General features: G+C 43.7%; 2 protein-coding genes across 2 annotated transcripts in view; one reads left to right on the top strand and one right to left on the bottom strand.

Moving 5' to 3' along the window:
• The window catches only part of UBE2L3 (ubiquitin-conjugating enzyme E2L 3), a 10,658-nt gene extending 6,766 nt beyond the window's left edge, over positions 1-3,892 (top strand). The window contains exon 4 of the mRNA XM_010291352.1: positions 3,076-3,892. Within this exon, the coding sequence (XP_010289654.1) occupies positions 3,076-3,230 (155 nt within the window). The 3' untranslated portion in view covers positions 3,231-3,892. The remainder of the gene's footprint in view (positions 1-3,075) is intronic.
• A 4,274-nt stretch (positions 3,893-8,166) lies between these two features.
• Positions 8,167-21,731, bottom strand: YDJC (YdjC homolog (bacterial)). Its single transcript, XM_010291350.1, has 6 exons — positions 21,684-21,731; positions 21,430-21,602; positions 12,636-12,795; positions 11,794-11,893; positions 10,648-10,825; positions 8,167-8,497 (listed from the first exon to the last, which is right to left on the bottom strand). The coding sequence occupies exons 2-6, from the start codon at positions 21,585-21,587 to the stop codon at positions 8,167-8,169; spliced, it is 927 nt and encodes a 308-aa protein (XP_010289652.1). The 5' UTR covers positions 21,588-21,602; positions 21,684-21,731.

The raw sequence follows: 21,731 nt of genomic DNA, 5'->3' as shown, positions 1-21,731 counted from the left end.
AGCGGTATTTTGTGTTTCTTTTTAAACGGTGACTTTATAAGCCAGAGGTGTTCAGTATGTTCCTGGGTGGTTGAAATAAAGGGTCTAAAACCTCAAGGCTTTGTATATTTTATAATCTCTGCCTTGTAGTTCAGTGATTTGGACATACGGTTTGAAATATCTAGAGAGTCATAAACAAAACCTGAAATCATAGTTCTTCAAAGATCGCTGCTGTGAGGCTTACTGCATAGAGTGTCTTTGGATAAGAATTTAAATATTTTAAGGAAAAAAGTTTCATCTGGCAGACTGAGAGTCTGATCTGAGTAGTTTTTTTTTGGTTGTTGGGGTGAGAATTTCATGTTTTGTGGCAGGTAATGATTAGTTTGTCAAGCATTTATTATTGTACATACAGAAAAAGCAACCATCCTTGGAAAAGCTGCCTATTTTTAATAATATGCAAATGAGTAGCAGTTGAGTCCAGTGCAAGCGCTTCAGTGACACTGAAGTATCTCGCTCTGCGGGAGAAAGTATTTCCTTCTTCCAGACACCACTTTAAGGTGGCTTTCACTTGAGCTGTGTTCCTGACAGTAAAGAATGCTGTACCTAAGATTTTTTTTTTCCTGTGTACTTTTGTATGCTAATAAAACTATGGAGTTTGCATGACCTTGTCCCAAAGACAAAATGGGAAAATTCCTGTAGTTGTTTTGGAAAAGACTGAGCAGTTGAATGTTGGGGAAAGCGGTGGTGGCAGCAAAAAGAACTGTTAAACTCAAGTAGATCAGTGCAGATGACTTGCTATTGATTTATACAGGACAGAGATCCTTGGGAGAGACAAAATGGATGCAACATATAGAAGGTTTCTGTTAACACCTTAGCAGTTGTCTTAATCTTCTAAGCCTCCACTAGTTAAGTGAAGGAATGACATGTCTTTACCTAGCTTGAAATGCAGGTTGGCTTTAGTTGGAACTATTGAAGCAATTCTTTGCATGCAGGAAGTAGTGTCTCCCTGAGAAGTAGCAATTCCCTTTTTATCTAAGGGTGTGAATAAAAACTATGCAAAAATCAGAATTTGGAACAAACCCTGGGTACCGAAGTACTGCAAATCTCGCAATTTCTGCTGTTCTCTGGTCTTTCCTGTGTCTTTTAACTCTTTCTGCAAGGAGTCTTTTAATGTAGTCTGTTGCTACTGCATGGTTGTATGAACCTGCAACAATGCTATTACAGCCCTGCTCAAGTGCCTGTTCCTTTTTCTTCAGAACTCTTCTGCACTGAAAAAAAGAACTCCAGTCTGTTTGCTGCTTGGGCCTTTCTCGAGGAAATAATGCAACATTGTTAGTACAGCATCAAAGTCATTGATTTTGGTCAGTCAGGTGTCAAGAAAGTGGAGAGATTAATCATAAATCATTAACTCACCTTTCATGTACTAAATGTGCATCTGACTGCTGTACTTGTTATTAATTTATGCTCAACGTTAAAACAGACTGTTGTGATAATCTAGTTTTAAAATGCTGTTGTAGTGGATATTGAGGCAACTCCTGTTATGACAATCCTATTTTTTTCTGGCTTGTGTGTTAAATAACCTCAGTAACACAGTAACACTTTCTCCATCATGTTTTAGCGTGTTCTACTGAGGGAAAAGGGATTGTCACGTGCATTATTGATGCTAGGTTCATAAGTAGTAATTAGTATGATGACAGTTGTCATAAGCCCAGGACTGGTGAGTTCCTGTGAAGCAAGCTAATATCAATTCTACATTCCTTAGACAGTTTGTTGCAGTTTAAAGTCTGATTTGTGGTAAGAAATGTTCCCATTCAGCAATATAGTGACAGGTGTGCTTCTCTGGATTTTGAGTGTTTGTTTTGAGGTGTGTCCCGTGTTCCTGTCGGGTAAGGGTGGGAAGGAGTATGAGCATGAAAAGATTGATGCTCTGAAAGAAGCCACTCTGGTATTCTAGCATCTACTGGAGTGATAAGTATTGAAGAACTTACACTGCAAAACTAGGGAGAATCCAGTTAAACTGCTAAGCAGCCATTTCAGAACAAATGGTAGACTCTGACCAGCTGAGCTGTGGAACTGCCTGCTGCTGGATGGTGTAGGCGTCAGTGTTTTATGTGAGCTCAGGAGGAGGCAGCTGGCTCTACTGTGCAATACATGAAGTTAACAATTTTGTTACACTTGCTTTAAAAACTCTTGGGGTGCTGTTTTGTATTACGCTGGGTAGCCCAAACTTAACCTCAAACAGAATATAACGTACAGTGAAGTGTTTTTCCTGTCGACTTGCCCAGTTACACATATAGCTTTCAGCGATGGACACGAGAACTCCTGGTGGTTGTAACCAACCCAGCTTTAAATGGTCACTAGAACATATCTGAGCAAAACGTAGCAATAAATGTCATTGTAGTGTGTGAGGTTCGCTGCATAAATGTCAAGTACAGCTCAGTTATTTTAAGAATGACATTTCCTTTGAAAGTGATAGGGGACCGTTGATGAACTGGCTGTGAACAGTGGGGTGAAAAGCATCTTGCAGTCCTTACCCATGTGTTTGCCCAGTGTATTCTACTAGCGGATGTATTTGGCAGTTTAAAATAAAGGGAAGAATTGCCTACTGCTTGTAGGGGAAGTGAGAGTCATAGAAACGTAAAGCTGAAAAAACAGTTTCCAAAGCAGGTCCAGTTACAACTGCATCATTTTTGTGACAGGTGTTAGGAAACAAATGTTTCATGATGGAAATTCCATCTTTACCCAATCCATTTTAGATGAACTTGTCTCTGAAACGTAGTTTCTTTCTTCGCCATAGGAGAGTATTTCAAATGGGATGCCAATTACATGGGAAATAATTTGTAGTGCATTTTGGTCTCTATTCAAGTTGATTTGGTTTACAAATACAATTTTCTGGTGTTCATTCACGGTCATTGAACTAAACCTTGGCATATTGCTATAGCTTATTCATGCTCTGCTTTTGAAAAGACCCTAGATTTAGGGGGATGTATTTAAATGCAGTTAAAGCTCTTTTCTTACTGGGGAATTTTGCTTACATTTTGATTTTTAAAAATTAACCATCTTGCTCTCTGACGGTATTTATACTTCTTTTGACAGTAATCCAGTCCCTCATAGCACTGGTGAACGATCCACAGCCCGAGCATCCCCTTCGGGCTGACCTAGCTGAAGAATACTCTAAGGACCGTAAAAAATTCTGTAAGAACGCTGAAGAGTTTACAAAGAAATATGGTGAAAAGCGACCAGTGGACTAAAATCTGACACAATTGATGTCAGCAACATATGATAGAAGATCGGAGCAGTGCATTTGAGACACCCCGTAAAGCAGGACTCTATGGAAAATTGACAAGTGCCACCTTTCGGTGTTAACTTGTGGCTGTTACTAACTTTCTACAGTTTTCTTAATCAAAAGTGGGCTAGGTAACCTGTAAAGAAAGGATTAAAATTTAAGATGTTCTAGTTCTGCTTTCTTTGTTTAAAAATCACTGCTTCAATATACTTTAAAGTATGCTGTTTTCTTTTTCTTGTCAGAATTTATCAAAAATATCTTAGACTTATATTCTGCCCTTAAATTGAAAAGGTTGTGGCTGTCATTTCTTATTTTTCCTTGCAGTTCCCACTATCTTAAGTTCATTTAATTCTTCATTGGATTTTATCCTCCTCCCCAAACTGATGTCTTAGAAAAAATATCCCAGTTCTGGCAGAAAACGATTGAGTGTTTGGCAGTTTTGTTTACTTTTTTTAAATGTTGCACTGTGCTTTGTGGGACTTGTTCCAAGTTCCCCTTAACTTCAGTTTGTAACATAATAAACAAAAAACCAAACAAACCCCACAAAAACAATCAGAAGTAATGTCCAGGTCTTATGTAAATCTGGCTGATGTTACCACAAAATGTTTATTAAACGGGGAAACCCAAGTTTTTGTGTGTGTGGCTGAATTAAAAGATGGCTTATGTCCTCCTTTTGGAAAACTTTGACAAAAAAAAAAAATCTGTAGCAAAGGAGTAGTGGAATGTGGTCACAAACTTCACTTCTATTTTTAATACCTATGCAGAGTAGCCAGGAAAACGTGCACAGAACAACATTGCAACCAGTTTAGAAGAGTTTTGGAAATTGGGGACCAAGAGGTACCAAAGTGATAAACTGGGGTGGTTTTGGTTTTTTTTGTTTGTTTTTTTTTTTTTTTTAGTTAAAAACTGGTGTTTTGGAAATGTTAACTTTGAATTCGAGTACTAAATCTGACAGCACTGCTAGTCATCCTAGAGCATTTTTCCGTGAGAATGGGTACGAAACATCTGTGTTATGGGATGGCACTTGTGCTGCTTCCCGGCCCCATGGCTGTACAGTTCTTACTGCAAATGGTATGAGAATAGGGTTAGGTAGCAACCTGTAACAGAGTATGCTTCACTACTGTTCCATGGTCCAGAAGTACACAGTTAGATGGTTTAATGACTACTCCAAGTATCATTCTATCATTCCGACTTAATCAGGCAGAGCCGTTTTCCCGTTGCTCTGGGGCATGCCTGTGCATGCTGGAGGAAGCCCTTTCTGCTCAGAACTGAGCATCCTTTGCTGTGGCTCTGTTGCTTTTCTCCTGACTGTCTTCCCCCTGCCCCCCAGTCTAAAGTGTGACTGTAGCTCCACAGTCAAACTGCCACACAGTCAAACTGCCGTCTCCTCCCCATCTGTCAAACCTGGGTATGTTATTGAGTGAATGTAATTACCTCCAGAGATTCTTGGGTACCTGGCAGTACATATCATTTTGATGTGCAGAAAGTTGAATTAGAAAATCCCTCATACCCGGATGGTTCTCTGTACTCCTAAATTTAGTTTTAACACAGCCTCTGCCTTTGCAACCTTTCAGAACTAGTATGTCAAGCGGTAGGGCCTCTTTTGGTTTTAATGTCTCGTATATTTGGTATTTCTTCATTCATCCTTCTTGTCTGGCTTTCATTTCCCATTTAGTGTAAACAATGACAGCCCAGTACCTCACCTCTGTGGAAAGTAAATTTTTTTATAAGTTAGGGAGCTAAGAAATTTTATGTTTAAGTGTTCTTAGACAGATTCTTTGGCAAGTAAATGAAGTTAAACCACATTCACCTTATTTACGGAAACTTGCATTTCCTAAGTGTTTTCAGGCTTGTGAGAGCACTGTCTATTACCAAATTTTCACATCTTTGTGTCTTCATTTGCAGAAAGTTGGTACTGATTTTGTTTCATTCACGCTCACTCTGATTCATAATAAAATAATGCCAAATTATCTGTCAAACTGAAGTGTGTGTAACTTCTGCATCACGTGAGTCACCGTACCTTTCGATCATGTCTGTTGGCATGGAAACTTGCCATTCTCCAAATTTTATTTTAAAAAAACTTGTAGCACTAGTTTGCTGCCCTCGTTACTATGAATGGTATACGTTCTGGTTGTAAGCCTCTCAGGTCAAAGACTGCATTAATTTGAATCGGTGTGACTTGGATGCTGTTGGAAGGGCTGTGTAATGCAAGGAACTCCAGTCGATGCACGCAGGCCTACGGCAGTGCTACACCAGCTATTCCGATTCGATCTGTAAGGGTCACACAGAAGACAGATACCGCTGTCGGTTCTCTTTGTGTGCGCTTCGTAGTTCAACTTCTAAGTGATGAGATGTGTAACTGAAGCGATGGCTTTTGTTTGTAGGCAGCCCTCTGAAAAAAGACAGGTCAAATACTGTACTGTATTGTTCAAGTCTGAGGAGGAAGAAAAAAAAATATCTAAGTACCAAGTCCTCTGTTAACTCAGGAAATCAAGCTTTTGTTCTCTCCGGTTCCCTAAGCCATGCTGAATTCTAAACGTGCAGTTTAATATCCAAAATAAAAACAACATACTGGTGAAATGACACCCAGCAGCACTGGTATAGGCTTTCTGCAATTCCACTCTGCTACCCTAATAAAAATTGCTCTCAAAGGCTTTGTGGCATGGTTTTATTTTCAGAGAGGTGTGGGGTTTAGACTTTTTTTTTTTAAGTATTCTTGTACAATGATGTTTGTAGATAGTGGTCTGAATGTGTTTTTAATTTGAACTCAGTGTTGTCTTTAAAGCTTTCATGGAGCCACTGAGAAACTTCCTTATCGCCCTATGTTTTACACAATCGAAAAGTTCCTTATTTAGAAGTCTTTTAGTAGTGCTTTATTTATTTCTCCATTTTAAACTCCCTTGAATTTAAGAGAAAATTTGGGGTTTAATGCTGTTTGTTTAAAAATATGGAATTTGCAACAATTTTTTTTTGTTTGCGGTACAGAAGTAACTCGGGTAAGGCTGCCGTCGTGTTCGCAGCATTCACCTTGCAGAAGATGCGTACCACAGTCAACAGGTGTGTAACGTCCCGAGGACCGTCATCAGAGCAAATTCACGGGCTAAAATATGGAGCAACTTAAATGTTAAAAATAAGGTTAAGAAACATCCATCAAAATACGGTCACATTACAGAAAGAGAGAGATCTGGTATTAAGTAACTGATGTTGCTGTCAGGCTTGTCCCTGCCTGTGAATAAAGTGTCCTCGGTCGCTAGATGGCACCAACTGTGCTCTGGATCTTCAGCGGCTCCAGTCTCGGGGTTTTTTATTCTCTCTTACCACCCAGCAGGAACTTTGCTGTCAAACGCCGACGGGACAAGCTGCAGAAATGAAGTCATTCCACAAGGTAACTACTGCTCTCGGCTGGCTCAGCTGGGCGCTGGAGCACTTGCACATAACAGTGGATGTTTTGGGTTTTTTTAAAACAAGCTTGTCATATACCATATTAATTCTGTGACAATAATTTATGAAAGAACCTGGAAAAATATTTTTCTAAAGCGTCCTTGATGTTGTTTTTCATATTTGTAGAGAACAAAAACTTCCTCAGATGTTTTATAGGGAAGGTCAAATGCTTCCTGTTAACAGAAAAAGTCTCTGCAGGCAGTCGCAGTCAGAGCAGATAGGTGAGGGGGTTTAGTTTGCTCTCCAGCTGTAACTAAAACCAAAAGCTCCCTGAAGCATTACAACAGAAAAAGGCCTGAGTTTATTTTTCACTTAAAAGAATGATGATCATATTGACAATATTTAAAAACAAGTTAACCAAAAATGATTACATTAAATAGATTGCTTTTGCACAGAAAATGAGCATAAACAATCTAAAAATGGGGTTTTTTCCCCCCTGTGAAAGTCTTACATGAGTGATGGGGCTGCAGTTAAGAACGCAGTTGAACGTATCGGTATCACTAGGGCTTGTTGAAGTTTGAATGCTTTGATGACAGGAATAAAAATGGACAAATATGGGGTACCTTTGCCACGTGAAGACTTGTTTGTGGTTGGTAGGCAGCCATCCTGCTCATTTTTCATGAGGCAGTGGGCAGCGCAGGAGCAGTTGCTGAAATAGCAGATGGGTCAACAGTTGCTGTTCTTGCAAAGTCATCCAAAAAAAAAAAGGGGGGGGGGGAAGAAAAGCCTCTCTGGAAGGGCTGCAGATGATGATATTTCCCTATGGTGGCTTAATGCCAAGAGGCAACGTAACTAGGAAGAGCTGTAGTTACTGCTGGCTGAGGCTGTTCATGGAATATGGCCGCAGACACCACTGAGCAGAGAAATGTGCTGAAGTAATGTGCCCCTCACCATCGATGGGCAGGAACGAGTGGAGGGAAGGACTGTGGCTGCTTTAAAGAAAACCAAATGCTGAAGGTTTCCAGGCCTCCCATAGGCAACCTACACCAGAGCAGTTGCTCCAAAGCAGCACTTGCTCCCGAGCATCTTCGTTTTATTGCAGTTAAGTCCAAAGCGAGAAGTGATCAACACCCTCAGGCTGCTGGTATGCTGCTTGGTCTCACAGCAAAGCCTGTCTTCCTGCTGCTTGCCGGCGCGTTGGCAGGAACTGAGCCCTGGGAGGAGGGCTGGGCCCCGGCTGCCACGCTGTGCTGCAATGGTGCGCAAGAGGGTGACGCAGAAGAGGTTTGTCACGTTCAAAGCAGACACTGTTGCCTAAAAACTGCCAGTCAGGGCTCTGGCGCACTGCCTGTAGTTGCTCACAGGGTGTTGCTCTTCCATGAACATCCTAATGCTGTTCCCAGCTCCTGTCAGCTGTACTGGGTGGCCTTCCAGTGATAACGGTGGTCTGGCTTCTTGGGACATTAGCAACCGCATTATCTTCAGAGTATGAAGAAATGTACATATGTATGCTTGTTGACTTAAAGATCTTTGAATGAACAAAGCTGAATGTTCCTGGTTTTGTAATGACTCTGCAGCTCTGGCTTAATTAATGTCTGGAGTTCATGGAGGCGCTCCCAGGACTGTGAGAAATCATCTGGTCCTTCCCCACAGCCGCCAAGGGACGGGACACTCGGGTACCCTGGATGCACCATCAGTTCAATTGTTACTGTCCTGCTCTGTGGCATCAGGTGGGCGGGCGAGGGTGCCTTGGACGTGAACTCCACGATGGCAGCGTCGATGGCACTCCAGATGTTACTGACAGACATGTTCTTGCCCATGGTGCTCAAGCCTATGTAAATGTCTGGCCACCTGTAGCCAGAGGAGGGAATGCTGATATTAACACTAATGAGGTGGTTAGAGAAGAGTGGGTTAGGAATCAAAATGTTCCTAAAGCTGAAGATAGAAAAGTGGCAGGAGGTAAAACTTTTAAGTATAAGCAAAAGTCAAATCAGAACTAGAAGCCAGTAATGCTTTTTCTTTCCTTATCGAAACCAGGATGCTATTTAGAGCAGTTCTTCAGGCTGGCAGAAAGTCCCAGCAAAGCCCCAGTGCCAGTACTGCTCTTATGACCCTGTTTACACGTGCTGTGTCACAGCACAAGGGTTGTTTGGCATCTGTGAGCTTACAGGTGCATTTTGTTGGCACAAAAGAGAAGAACAGAGCTAAACTGAGAAATGCTATGCTATCAAAATAACTTACTATTGCCAGGCTAATTAAAAGCTGAATAATAACCATCTCTCGATAACAACCCTCAGCTAAGTGGAAACAAAAAAATGACTGAAATAAAATAGAAACCATCCTGCTAACAACTCATTCTGCTAGAATGTATCAAAGAGTCATAATTAAAGACAAAATACTGGACAAAATATCATTACAAAAGACTGTACAGCTTAGAGGCTGTTTCTTACCTAGCATCAACACAACTCTTTGTTCAAGTCTGGCTACAAAACCTACAAATGCTTCTAGCAGGGTGCGTACAAGCCTGGGAGGGCTGTGCAAGCGTATGTGAGGGCAGAGTGAGAGTTTTTGGAAGACATCTAGGCAGGGGGTCTTGATCTGCTTGATCAAGGAAGAGCCTAGCTGAACACTCAGCTCTGACAAGAGTTTGCAGGACTTGGGGGGGGGGGGTGTGGAAGGTTTTTTTACCTGCAAACTGACTAAACTTCCTAACACCTCGTTGCTATGCAGTAAGCAGACTCCTGTGCACTCCAGTGTCATGAACTGAACTCTGGGGGCTTGTTGCAGTACCTCTGTGCAAGGAGGCTGAAATGGAGTTGCAGAGTTGGGTTCCTTGTGACTTCAGCTGACCACACTTCTCATTTTCCGGCATTTCCTCGTGTTGCACGTTTCTTTCATAAGTTTGTCCCTCCTTGCCTCCCCTGACACCAGGAGTCGGGGTGGAGCGTGGTGTGTGTCCCAGCAGGGGCAGCTACAGCTGCGGGCCCACCAGGGCAGTGCTGCGGGGCTATAACCACACAGGCTGCGGGGCAGCCCCGCGAGTTCCTCCCTGCAGCCCTAGAGGGGCCGATTACCAGAGCAGCAGCTTCTCAGAAGTAGATCGACACCGGCCCTGCCCCTTCAGTAGCACAGGGAGCCTGGACCGTGTAGGGTTTCCACTGAACTCCCCTGCACTGTCCTTGTCATGAACTTGCCCTAAAAGAAGGGTTCCGCTGATGAACTGCTCTGTGGGGTGCTGTGCCCTTCTCTCCCTTAGAAATGGGCTGTTCTAGTAGAGACTGTGTGTCCTGGCTCGAAAGAGCACGGTGGAATGCCAGCCTTCTGCTAGTGTTGAGAAAAGCCAAGAAAAGAACTTCAGTAGATAGAGCAAGTAATGAAATCTGCCTCAAGGAACAGGTGACTGCAAGGTTCTTAAGTGAAATGCTTTAATCCATAAAACACTATCTGATTGAAGCTTTTTAGAGAAGTATGTTACTGGGGGAAGGGCTGAGCTTTCTGGGGTTGGCCCCTGAGATGCAGGACACTGACAAGACTGTTTGCTTAGAGTAGCAATCGCCTGCTGCAGCACTGCAAGCTCTCTGAGCTTCTTGCCTCCCCTTAACAACAAACAAAGTTGTTTCTAATTAGCCTCTTTCCTGCCACTTAAAACCCTTTCTCCACTATTCTAGGAAGATGAAAAATTGTTTCTTTAAAACCTTCCCTAGATCTTACTTTTAAAATTGTCGTGTTGATACAGCACTTAAGCCTCCTACAGTCCCAGGTGCCAGGAAGTGCTGCTTCACTAGAAAGGCTGAGAAAACAATCCCTTTCAGGTGGAAATGAGTCATCTCTTCAAACAAATCTGCTTACTTAAGCCCTAGTGCCCCCAGCACCTTTGTACTCCTACTGAACTCTCTTGTAGGCCCTGAAGTGGAAAGACAAAGGTGGTGTTCCATTCTGAAAAGATGCTATCAGGAACTGGTAAGTTTTACTACAAAAAGGATGAGTAATGCCTGTCTTACCTTATTCCATGCCTTGTAAACACATCCACTGTGTTAAAAGAATCTTCTTCTACTCCCAGATAAAAGTCCATGAGGGATGGTGGAATCCACTCGCAGTTATGAAGGCCTGGCTCTATTGGGACACGTGTGTACTTAATCCCATACTCCTCTAACACCTCTGCAAATACGTGCCTGACCTCTGTAAGTAAAAACAGAGTCATTTTAGTCAGGAACTAGATAACCAGCTCATCATGTCCCCTGAACGCTGTTAGCACAGCGAGGTCTTTCCACATTTAAGAAAATACAATTCCATTTGGCTTCTCTTCTGCTGAAATGGGTTTTCTTCATCTGGATGGGAGTCCCCTTCTATACAGGAAGCATTACTCCCTCAGCGTCTGCTATAGGTGCCTTGTCTTCCCTTCAGTGCTGAGCATTTAGTCCAGCAACCCCTTCTAAGTTAGTGACTCAGGTCCTAGAGAGACAGCACTGTCAGGAGCAAGTTCTTCATCAAGTCCCTGCACAGCCAGATTTGTTGCAAGGGTAAATTGCCAAGAGTGATGTCATCCAGAGGCAGCTGAGTGCTGGAGTGGGGAAATCTGTCTTTTTTTGCTCATTCAGTTTCTCATCTCTGCATGCAATGACCTTATTTGCAAAACAGGGACAAAAGATACTTTCCCACCTCTGTAAAGCAGTCTGAGACCTGCAGACAGAGATTGGCATGGAAACGCAGCTGACAGGATGGAGTTCTCCTAGCACCTCAAAGAGCTACCAGCTTTCCCAAGCTCAAGCGTTCCTGTTTAAACTGGCCAGTCTGCTGCTGGCCCTGGCCTGCCTCCTTCAGTGTGTGCAGGAGCATGGAACTCTGCAGACAGCAGAGTTGAAGTGAATTACTGGTCCTTGGAGGAAAAGGTGTAACCTGGGTTATTTGTGCTGTTAATCCCCTTCTGCTGCTACGGGAAGACCCAGGTCACCAAGCAGCCAGTTTGGGCCCAGGCAGGACTGTCTCCCCAGGGCCCAGGTGGGAACATTCAAACTGTAATTGTAGAGCAAGTATTTTATGGTGAGGTTTACTGCCCAAACAGGGAGCCACAGCAAGGGGAGTCTCCTGTAAGCTGACTCTTAACTCTTACCTGCTTGGTGCTGGGAAGAAGAGGACTCCCCTCTTACCTGGGAGGACGTGAATGTGCTGGTGTCCATCCATGTGAGGAGGTAGGTGACCTGTCAGCTTATGGAACAGCTCCACCTGGGCCTTTAGCTCCTGCTTCACCTGCACAGCGGAGATGGGTCAGAGCAAGACCTGTCAGCAGGCTGAGGTCTGGAGCGTGCAAGGGGGCTGCTGGAGACTTTGCTGGCCGGTACTCGGGACCTGGCCCTGGGAGGCACAAAGTGCCATGATGTATAAATGGACATACAATACTGCTGGGCTGCCCAGAACCGCCCCCAGGCGTGAGTCTGTTATGGTACTGGTTATGCGGATGGTGCTGATACTGGAATTTTCTAAAATACATAGGATATTTGAATACTTATTTCCCTTTAAAATTAACGGGGAAATGGGTGCTTATATCCCATAGGCAGTTTTGATCACATGAACATATTCATCCTTATTCATGGGGCAAAACCAGCTATTTCCCTAGAGAACAAAAGCCTTTCACAAGGTGATGAAAAGCCTACTGCCTACTTAGCACTTCTCTGGCATCTTCCCTTTACTGATCTCTAGGTTCTTTGTAAATATCTGTTCCAATGCCTCTTTTGCCCTTTCAGATAAGTAGTTAATAGGGCATTAGTGTCTGCAGGCACTGAAGCAGGGAGGAATGGGTTCTCAAAGGCTGCAGAGCCTTTGGCAGAATTAGGCCCAGGACCCAGAAAGGCAGCTCCAGCTGCCCTAATTCATCTCCAAGCTTACTCACAGTTGGGACCTGGGGGGGAACTTCAGCTGTTATGTGCTGGCGTAAGTGCAGGCTGAGCTATATAGAAAGCAAGTGGCATGGCTGTATGTGGCTTTCTCCTACCTCTGACATATTCAGGAGACCTTTTGAAAGAGCTGTTCTGAATCCCATTTTCCCGTGGAAAAATCCATGTTGGTTGAGCAGAGAAGAGTTTGTCTTGAGCACCTTGCACACAGGAGAGCCCTCGGAGAGGTTGGCATGCAGGCCTATTGGGATATTATATCTGTAACAGGAATGAAATATCTGTCGAGCTTTGCACCTCTACCACCCTTACTGTGGCCAAAGGGACAGATGTCAGTGAAAGATCTAGACTGATCTAAAAAGTGGTGGTGTACTCATGGGAGTACATCTTTGATTCCCTGCTCCTCTAGAAAGGAAAGCAGATTGACGCTAACCAGAGCAGGATATCTCCTGGTAACAACCCTGTGCATTCTGCCACGGGCCAGTCTCGGAGACTCCCCCAATTCTGTTGTCACCCTGACTCATGTGGAGAGGCAGCTGCAAGGTATCTTGGGCTAAATGCTATAACTGCATTAAAATGCTACAGCTGCACTAAATGCTGTAACTGCATGCTACTAGTAACTGCCCTGCAGTCACTAGTGACTAATGGAGAAATCTGAACCTTGCAACCCTTTCCTAAAGCACTTCATTAGCCCTTGCTAGGTATTCCCTTGAGTTGTTTACCCCATTTAAAGATGCTACATTTATGAGACATTTGAGTTTTGCTTGTCAGCTTCTAGAGCTGCCCTTAAGTAGAATCCAGCCATATAAAAACAGTGCCCAAGGCAGCCGTTATGTCAACAGCATAGGCTACAACTGTAAATACTGTCTGAGTTTAAGGGTTTCCTGGTCCAAGAGGATGCAGCTGAAATTGCCCGCAGTGTCCAGGTTTCTGTCTACTGGTGCAGATGATCACCCACCGAGTGACAAGGCTGAGCTGTACAAAGTAGCATCTCTGTGGCACAGAGGAAGGATTACTGCACCAAGGTTGGCAGTCTAAGTGTGGAGCCTTGCTAAGGAATCACAAGGGTCCAACTTGTTAACCAGCTGCACTCTGAAACATTAAAAAAAAAAAAAAAAAACAAAACCCAAAACTGTGGAGCTAGAGTATCTGCAGAGCTCCTCCCAGCCACAGCGCTTTGCAAAGTGCTGGTGTTCCCTTGTTGGTCTGTGCTATGGATTCCCCTACCATAAAAACAGGACCTGTGAGTGCTCAGATCTGTGCTGAGTTTCATTAGCATTTCTGGAAATCCTCAGAATCAGTGGCCAAAATGATGCTTTGAAACTTTTTCCAAGACAACCCCTGGCGTCTGGCTGACCCAGTAAGTAAATGACAGCAATGTTCCTTCTGTGCTGCCCAGTCTGAGTCACGATGCAGAGTTAATTTCAAGGCAACAAGTCTGTGATGCTTTAAATTCTTCCTGGAGATTCTGCATGGAGTCTGTCCCTGTTACAGCCCTTGCACCTCAAGAAGGAAAACAAAAGCAATCTCCATTTAGGCCAAGTGTGCAAAAAACAGATCTTCCCCTTCCGTCTGCTGCCCTGAAGCTGACTAGTGAAGCACCAGGTTACTGGGGACAGAAGGACTGTGGATGGATCAGACCAAGTCAGTCATTTAGCTCCCTCAGGTCCCAAGGCTTTGACCCTTGCAGGACTGAAAGTCCTTTTTTCCTGGCTCCTCCATGTCTTGTGCTCCAGGTGGATGGTGTAGTCTGTTGCTAGATACTGCTCCTCCTCAGAGACATACATGTTATGAGTGAAGTTGTACGGACAGCTCTGTGAAACAAAACGAGTCTGTGTCTTTCCAGTCCACTGTGTGATTAGGGAGCTTAAATGTTTGCTTGATGGAGCAAAACAGCTTGTGGAGAGAAAGGTCCTCTCTGGCTTTTCTGATTTGGTGATTTCTCTGCAGCACAGCCTGATGGCATAATTGATGATAAATGTTCATCTGGTTTTCATACAAGGGGCCTGAGCACGTGACATGTGCACACACACTGCTTGCTAATACAAGAACTGGAAGATGCTGTCATTGGGAGTGGGGGTCCTTAAGCAGGCAGCTGATGGCAGAGCAGGAGGCAGCTACAGTGCGGGAGGGGTTCCCCTCCATTCTGTGTACCCTGCATGAGCTCAAAGGCAGAAGGGGGGGGGGCTGTGGTTTTGTTTTGGTGGTGGGTTTGGGTTGTTGTTTTTTTTTTTTTCTTTCAGAAATCCATCCCTGATTCTTTATCATGTCTCTGGGAAGCTCTGACTGCATCAGCTGATAGCATTATTTGTACCACAGCCACTGCTGTCTGCAAGAAAAAGGATTCATGTGTTACCATGAATCAGCAGATGGAAGACTTTTTGTTGAGCACTCTCCTTCTCATGTGTTGTGGGAGGGCAAGAAATGAACAGCTGAGCCTCTCAGCTTTGTCTCCCAGGGGCATTGAATGAACTACCTCCAATTGTGCGATGCCTCAAGTGCTGCGAGGGAAGCTATTTCCAGGAAAAGGCAAGCCCCTCCGACAGGTGTGGGACACCAAGGAGCCAAGCACTGCACTGCGTAACATTAGAGCAGCTCCTGCGCCTGAGCTGAAACCAGCCCCAGAGCTGGGGAATGTGCAGAATGTGGAAGTGCAGAGAGAGCTGGCCTTGTTCTCACTGTAAGGGGAGACTCCGACTGTAACATTAGAGCATGTTTCGGAGCTTTGGCTAACACCAGCTGAATATCTTAATAGTTTTCTCTTGGAGTTCGTCCTGGCTGGTTTGACAGACTGTCCATGCTGAGGCATCTGAAGAGGAATCATTAGTGTTTAACAGCTCTGGGATACAGGCACTGAAACCAAAACTCAAAACGCAGCATGTGAGAAACTTGTTCAGAAATATTCATCTGTGGGAGATGCACAGAAGCAGGCATGCTGGGAAAGCTGTAAGGATATGGGAAGGAGGACAACGCAGCGGGCACAGCAGGGTTCTGCTGCTAGCTAGCGTTTTCCTGTACCTAAATATGTGTTTCCTCTGGATGCAATGTGCCAGACGATGCTCGTATTCAGCACCAAGTGTCCTGCTGCCTGGTATTCATTCCTAACAGTCCTGACACTGCATGAGTAGCTGAAGTCCTAATTGCAATTAGATGAAAACATGAGCAAAACTTAAAGCTTTATAGTAATCAGCTGGGCTGTACCTTGGGAGACAGGGCTCCAATCATGCTCTGTCTCTACCAGAGGCCTGAGCTTTAAGACTGAACCAACAGGCTTTTTTCCCCACTGACTACTACCCACACTGGATTAATTCTTGCTCCCCAGTGCCTCTCATGACTAAAATGTAGCTTCTGCAACCAGAGAGCAGCACTAAGGCATGCTATTATGTAAAATAGGTGGGGAGAAAAGTCAAGTTATGGGAATATCCTGGCAGGGCCCTTTTTTCAGAGGGCAGATTATTGTTTCTGCTACATGAACATACTTTATAGTTGCCTGCATCTTTTCAAAGACTGTAAATTATCTGCTGTTTTATTGGCTGAAATATCGAAGCAGAGACAAACAGCTCAAGCAGCTTACATAGCATGTGATGCCACACTGGGAACAGAGCTGAGCTATTGTGGGTTTGGCCTCATACCTACTCCTCTGCCTAAGCCCTTGTCCTTCATAGACGGGACAGGGTGAGCTCTGCCGATCACTGCCAGTAAACTGCTAATTGCTCCACCAAAGATTCAAAGTAAAAGGGCTTCAAGCAATGGTTTAGTTTCTGCAATAAAAGTAAAGTACTGCAGTAACAGCTACTGTTGCCAACACAAAATGATGCTGAGGATCTCTAAACTCATTTTGGTGGTTGTTTTAAGCAGCCATGACCATTCCACAATCTGTTTTGAGAAGTCCACATCTAGGTGTTTGCAAGTCTGTCCCACTGCCCTGGAGAATGCACAGATGTGAAGCAGGATTTAGTACAAGGATTCGGTTCACTCCTGATAAAGCCAAAGGACAGCGTTTACAAATGTGTGCTCCTATAGCATAAGCAGCATTAGACCAGGCTGTCTGTGAGCTTGTTGAGAAGAGGTTCAGGCCAGTAGCTTCTGCAGCCACTAGGGTTAGTCCATTCCGAGAAAGCTGGCTGTTAAAGCCAGCCTGGTTCTTGTGGTTCTCTGTTCAGGATTCGCTGTAGAGGTGGGGGGAGGGACAAAAGCGGGGGGGAGGGAGAGGGGTGTACAACAAATGCTACAAGTGGCAACAGGAATTCAGTCTGGAAAGATTCCTGAGTCAACAAACAAGCCCAGCCCAGTTACCAAATAGAGAGAGGAAATACAATCAGCTAAACTGCTTCCTTTTCAAGTAGTTGCTTGTTTTGCCACACGAGTGCTCTGAACAAATGTCTCTGCTGAGGCAATGGGCTTTTGTGCAGTTGCAATCCCTGTTCATTCATATCCTTAGCAGTAAAGGGCCCCTGGAGACGGTTACTATACTGAGTCACTCTTTCAAGTGCCCAGCAGCTTTGCACATTTCTGAGCTTGGTGGATGAGTAACATCCTGGATCCTGCCTGGCCAGAGTGTGGACTCTCTGCAGTCCCTGTGTTCCTGGGAACAGTTGCAGTGGGAATTACGTGATTCTCTGAGCCTGGTTCCAGTTGCCTTGCTGAAGGCTGCACGCTCTGGCACAAGCATGGCACTTACCCTTTTTCTTGATGGGTAAACAGATCCCACCTTCAGCATCCTGCTTGTATCCTTATCTGGGGGGGAAATTACTGGTTCCTCAAGTTTCAGCACAAGTGTGATGCAATTAAGAGCCTCGTGTAAATATCTGTATCTAGGCATTCTGCTTCAGTAAACATCCAAAGACAGAGAAAGCAAGGCTGTGCTTTGTGTGAACAAGTACACCTCTTTGTTTCTCTATGTTGATATTTTCATACTTTTTTCCCCCCACCACCACCTCTTTCACCCTTCAGCAAACTGTACATCTAACTGTCTTTCATCAGCTAGCAACTTGTCTTGCTCCATTACTGCTAAGGACTTATTCCTTCTGGATGAACACTCCAAAACCTCTGCAGTGTTAAGAACGGGTACTGTAACATAGCTTAGGGATGTGACTTTCTTTTTAATTACATCTTTGTATCAACTGAAGCTCCTGTGTCCATGACCTTACGTCAGCAAAAAGTACTGCTGCCAGTAAAGTTAATATGATTGGGGATTCTAGTTTAAAGCCTCAGGTTGAGCCCCACCCCTAATCCAAACACAGTTCAGCAGTGGAACTGTCTGCCTTGTGATTCACAGTCAGATAAAAGGGTGATAAGAAAGCATGAGAGACTTCTAGATTAGTCAGATGTTGACTGGGAGGGTCAGAATTAAGTCACAATTTACACACACATTTTGCAATTAGTGTTGATGGGAAAGGAAGTGAAAACATAGACAGCAACTAAATGTGGTTTTGTTAGATTCTTCTGTTAAATGTAGCCAGATGTTGTGGGGGTTTCAGCTTTTGGGTAGCTGATGTTCAACATTCAAACTGCAAAAAAAACCAAGAAGACTGAGGTTGTGTTCTAAAATACATCACTCTTCATCAAGTATTTGAATATAATCATCTGGAAAAGGGTCCTAATACTCAGTCACAATTGAGCTCGTTGATAAAAGGGAGCTAAAATATGGTGGCAAACAATGTTAGGTCTCTCTATATCTGCTATCTCCATATTTCTAAGGAAAAAATTGAGGGACCTATTTATTTCAGGTAACAAAATAACCTTTCCAATCTCTGAAAAAGGCTCTGGAATAAGCACCAGGAAGACTGACTTCAATGTGGGGCTTGATAAGTAGAAAATCAAGATTATATTATATGGATAACCAGGAAGTCACAGTCAGTCTATGTCCCATAAAGAGAAAATTTTTTTAGTTACTGAAAAAAAACCTGCAATGGAACTCTCTTCTCCCGCTTGCTGTTCTGGTTATGTACTGCTGTAGCAGTTGCTATCAATAGGTCTGTCTGGCGATGAATCAGGCCTCTGCTGAAACTTCTCTTGTGCCTGAAGTGAGTGGGTCCCTCCTTTTATCCCAGTTGTGACAGTGATTGAGAAAAGCCTAAGGTCCAGAACCTAGATGTTAGGGAAGGTGTATTATTTACTGCCTGGTTCTGGTGTTTTGCAATTAGTTTTTTAGAACTGGTACAAAGATCTGCTGACTACCATCACATTTCTGCCAAGGCTTCTAATCAAAACACAGGACAACAGATGGTATACCCAGAAGACTACAGAATTATTGTGAAAATGAAGGGAAGAATGAAACTCCAGAGAAACTGTGTTCCTGTCTGAAGGATGCTGAGTCCTAACATTGCAGGGCAGCATGAGGTGCTTGAGAAGGACTATCCTGAAAAAAAGTTGTCTTGTCACTAATTAGCTCTGCCTGTGTCCAATTAACTGAAGACGATGTAAGGAGAGAGAGCACAAGACCTGCAGTGACGAGCAACCATGTCATAGACAGTTAATCAAGAAGCACACAGATAATTTCCACAAGCCATAGAAACAGTTGAGGACTCTGACAATTCTGGCACCATGTGTGCAAAAGACCAAATCCCACAACACTGGAATGCACCACACGAAAGAACAAGCTACTTGCTTCAAGCCTCTTCTCAGCTGGTGATAGATCCTGCCTCCCTGCTTACACCACTGTCTAGTCAAGGCTGAAATGTCTTCTATGGAGTTAAGCATATATGCATGTGTATATATATAGTTGTTGCTTAGTTGAGTGTCTGGGGGGGGAAGACAAACATGGGGAGAAAAAACCAGGGCAGACTTTCATTCCATAAAACACAAAATGTTGCAAAGCCTCAACATTCACAGTAGGATGGGAGAAAACAAGCAGGAGAAAGAGGGAGAAACAATGGCAAGGCAGTCAAGCAACAGTGATACTTTCCCACTTTTACACCACAAGATGAGGATTCAATGACATTTCTAGTAAGTCTGACCTATTAGATATCTGTGTCTAAAAAGTGTTTGCATGAACCTTTGCAATCGAGGAATAAATGTATCGGGGGTGACACAGAGTTTGTGTACATGCACAGGTGCCAATTTAGTGCATGTGTACTAGCAGCACCCGAAATAGAACTTGCATTAGAAGATGACAACCCCTTTTCCCCAAACCTGTAAATGCTTCCCCCATGAGTGGTAGGGCTGAATACAGCTGCAGAGAGTTACACAAATGAGGAATTGCAGAACGTGGGCTGTTGTCCTTCAGTGCTGACAGATGTTCCCAAAGTCACCCTGCTTATATTCTCAGAAATAGATTTAAATCCATTTAATTTACATTTACAATTCAAAACTACCCCCCAGAAAATAAAATTGTAGCAGCAGGTTGCAGCTTCTGCTGTCACCTACCCTCCAACCTGGCTTTTCACATCCGTATCAGCTGTCAGCACAAGTGTCACGACCTGGATTCAAAGATGCTTTTCAAACCTCTGATTACATGGCCTACTTTCTGGCTATGGAAATGAGGCCAGGTGGATTCTATATTTAAAAGCCTGCTAAAGACCATGGCTAAAATAGCTGACAATATTACCAGAGCACTGGGGCTTAAAGGGTTTCATGGCGCCTCTGTGTCTGAAAGAAGTGCTGGTTTTTATCTCCTTGTTTTACATTTCATTTGTTTCATTTACTAACAGGATTTAAGACATCTCAAGTGTTCTGTCCGTCTGACTCTTCCCTTATCATCCCAGAGGCAGTTCCTCTCTCAGTCTTTATGTGTAGCCTCTAACCTTTCTAACAGAAGACCAGTTTGCCACTAATGCTACACCCTGCCTTTCCTGCACCACCCAACACCAAAGAAGCTACAGGCTGCAAAGAATTTCCAAGTACCCCTAAAATCACAGACAAAATCGGGAGAGATGCTCAAGAAGAAAAAGGACAGCATGACTCACATGAAACTGTCCCCTGCAGCAGCTGTATTTGAAGCACAAGATCTCAGTTCTTCTAGTACCAGTATAGCTCTTTTCCTTTTCTGCTTTCCTAAATTATTTCTCAACCCTGCTGCTCTCTCTTTCAGAACACTCCTGCTTCCAAGTCCCTGACCACACTGGAGCTGAAGCATTAGCTGGATTTTACCTTCTAAACACAAGTAATACTTCCTATTAAAGGATTTGCTGAGCTAGTCCATGACATATAGCATTTGATCTGCTACAGAGCCAACTGTGCCAGCAACCTCTGAAAAGCTCATGAAGGAGTAAAGGTGGTAGGTACAAGACAGATAAAAGGTATTGTCCCTCTCTTTATGTATGCAGTTTTTACAAATGGATTTATCAAGCCTAGAATTAATAAAAATATGGAAGTTTTTTTTTTAAAGGTTTCTGGCGTGGAAAAATCAGGTTTTCCACTGCCTAAATTTATAAATTAGCCCTCATGGAATCATACCTTTCCCCAATTCTACAATGAACCTGGCTGACCCTGTGTCCAGCCTGTCTGAAATGCATCAAATTAAATGAGATTTAAAAATTTGTGCTTTTATGCTCTAATAGTTTTAGGGGTAGCAGCTTGGCCTGGGTATATAGTGTGGACTTTCATTCCGATGGTGCATCTTTCAGAACTGTGGGAAAAAGAAAGTCCAACAAACCCAAACACTACTAGTCAAATTGTGAAAGTGGCTTTCTATCCCGAGGGAAAAAGGGTGCAGTGCAATGGCTAATACCAGAGAAACAGCCATTATGGACATGGTTGGCAGGTCACTGGTTTTACTAAGAAGTCTTAATAAATATGCCTGGAAACGAGTTTTCTTATACCAGAAAGGGTATAAAATATGGGGTATGATACAGTGTTTATACTGGGGCTACAAAATACTGAATTTTACAAGCTTGGCTTTCCATGGATAGCCTGCGGAGGCTGCCCACAAAGGAGCTAAAGAAAGTAGCTTACCTCCTTGCCAGCTTGGCTGCATCTGCTGCAGCACTTCCGTTGACTAGAAGGGACACATTAGACACCGCACCAGCCAGGAAACAGTCCACGATGCCTTGGTTCCTCCGAGGACAATAGCCAAAGTCATCTCCAGTTACTATTAGCTTCACCTGAAGCATCCTTAGAGGTCATCCCTAGCAAAAAAGTAAAGGAGGGAAAATCGGATCAATCAGCAGTCTGCAGATCACAGACAAACAGGAAAAGACAGGCTCAACAGGGGCAAACCCAGCCGTGACTCAGCCCCTGACTAACTTCTCATGCTC

Source organism: Phaethon lepturus, unplaced genomic scaffold (genome assembly GCF_000687285.1).
Source record: "Phaethon lepturus isolate BGI_N335 unplaced genomic scaffold, ASM68728v1 scaffold22617, whole genome shotgun sequence".
Lineage (NCBI taxonomy): Eukaryota > Metazoa > Chordata > Aves > Phaethontiformes > Phaethontidae > Phaethon > Phaethon lepturus.
This window is presented reverse-complemented; position numbering and strand designations above follow the sequence as displayed.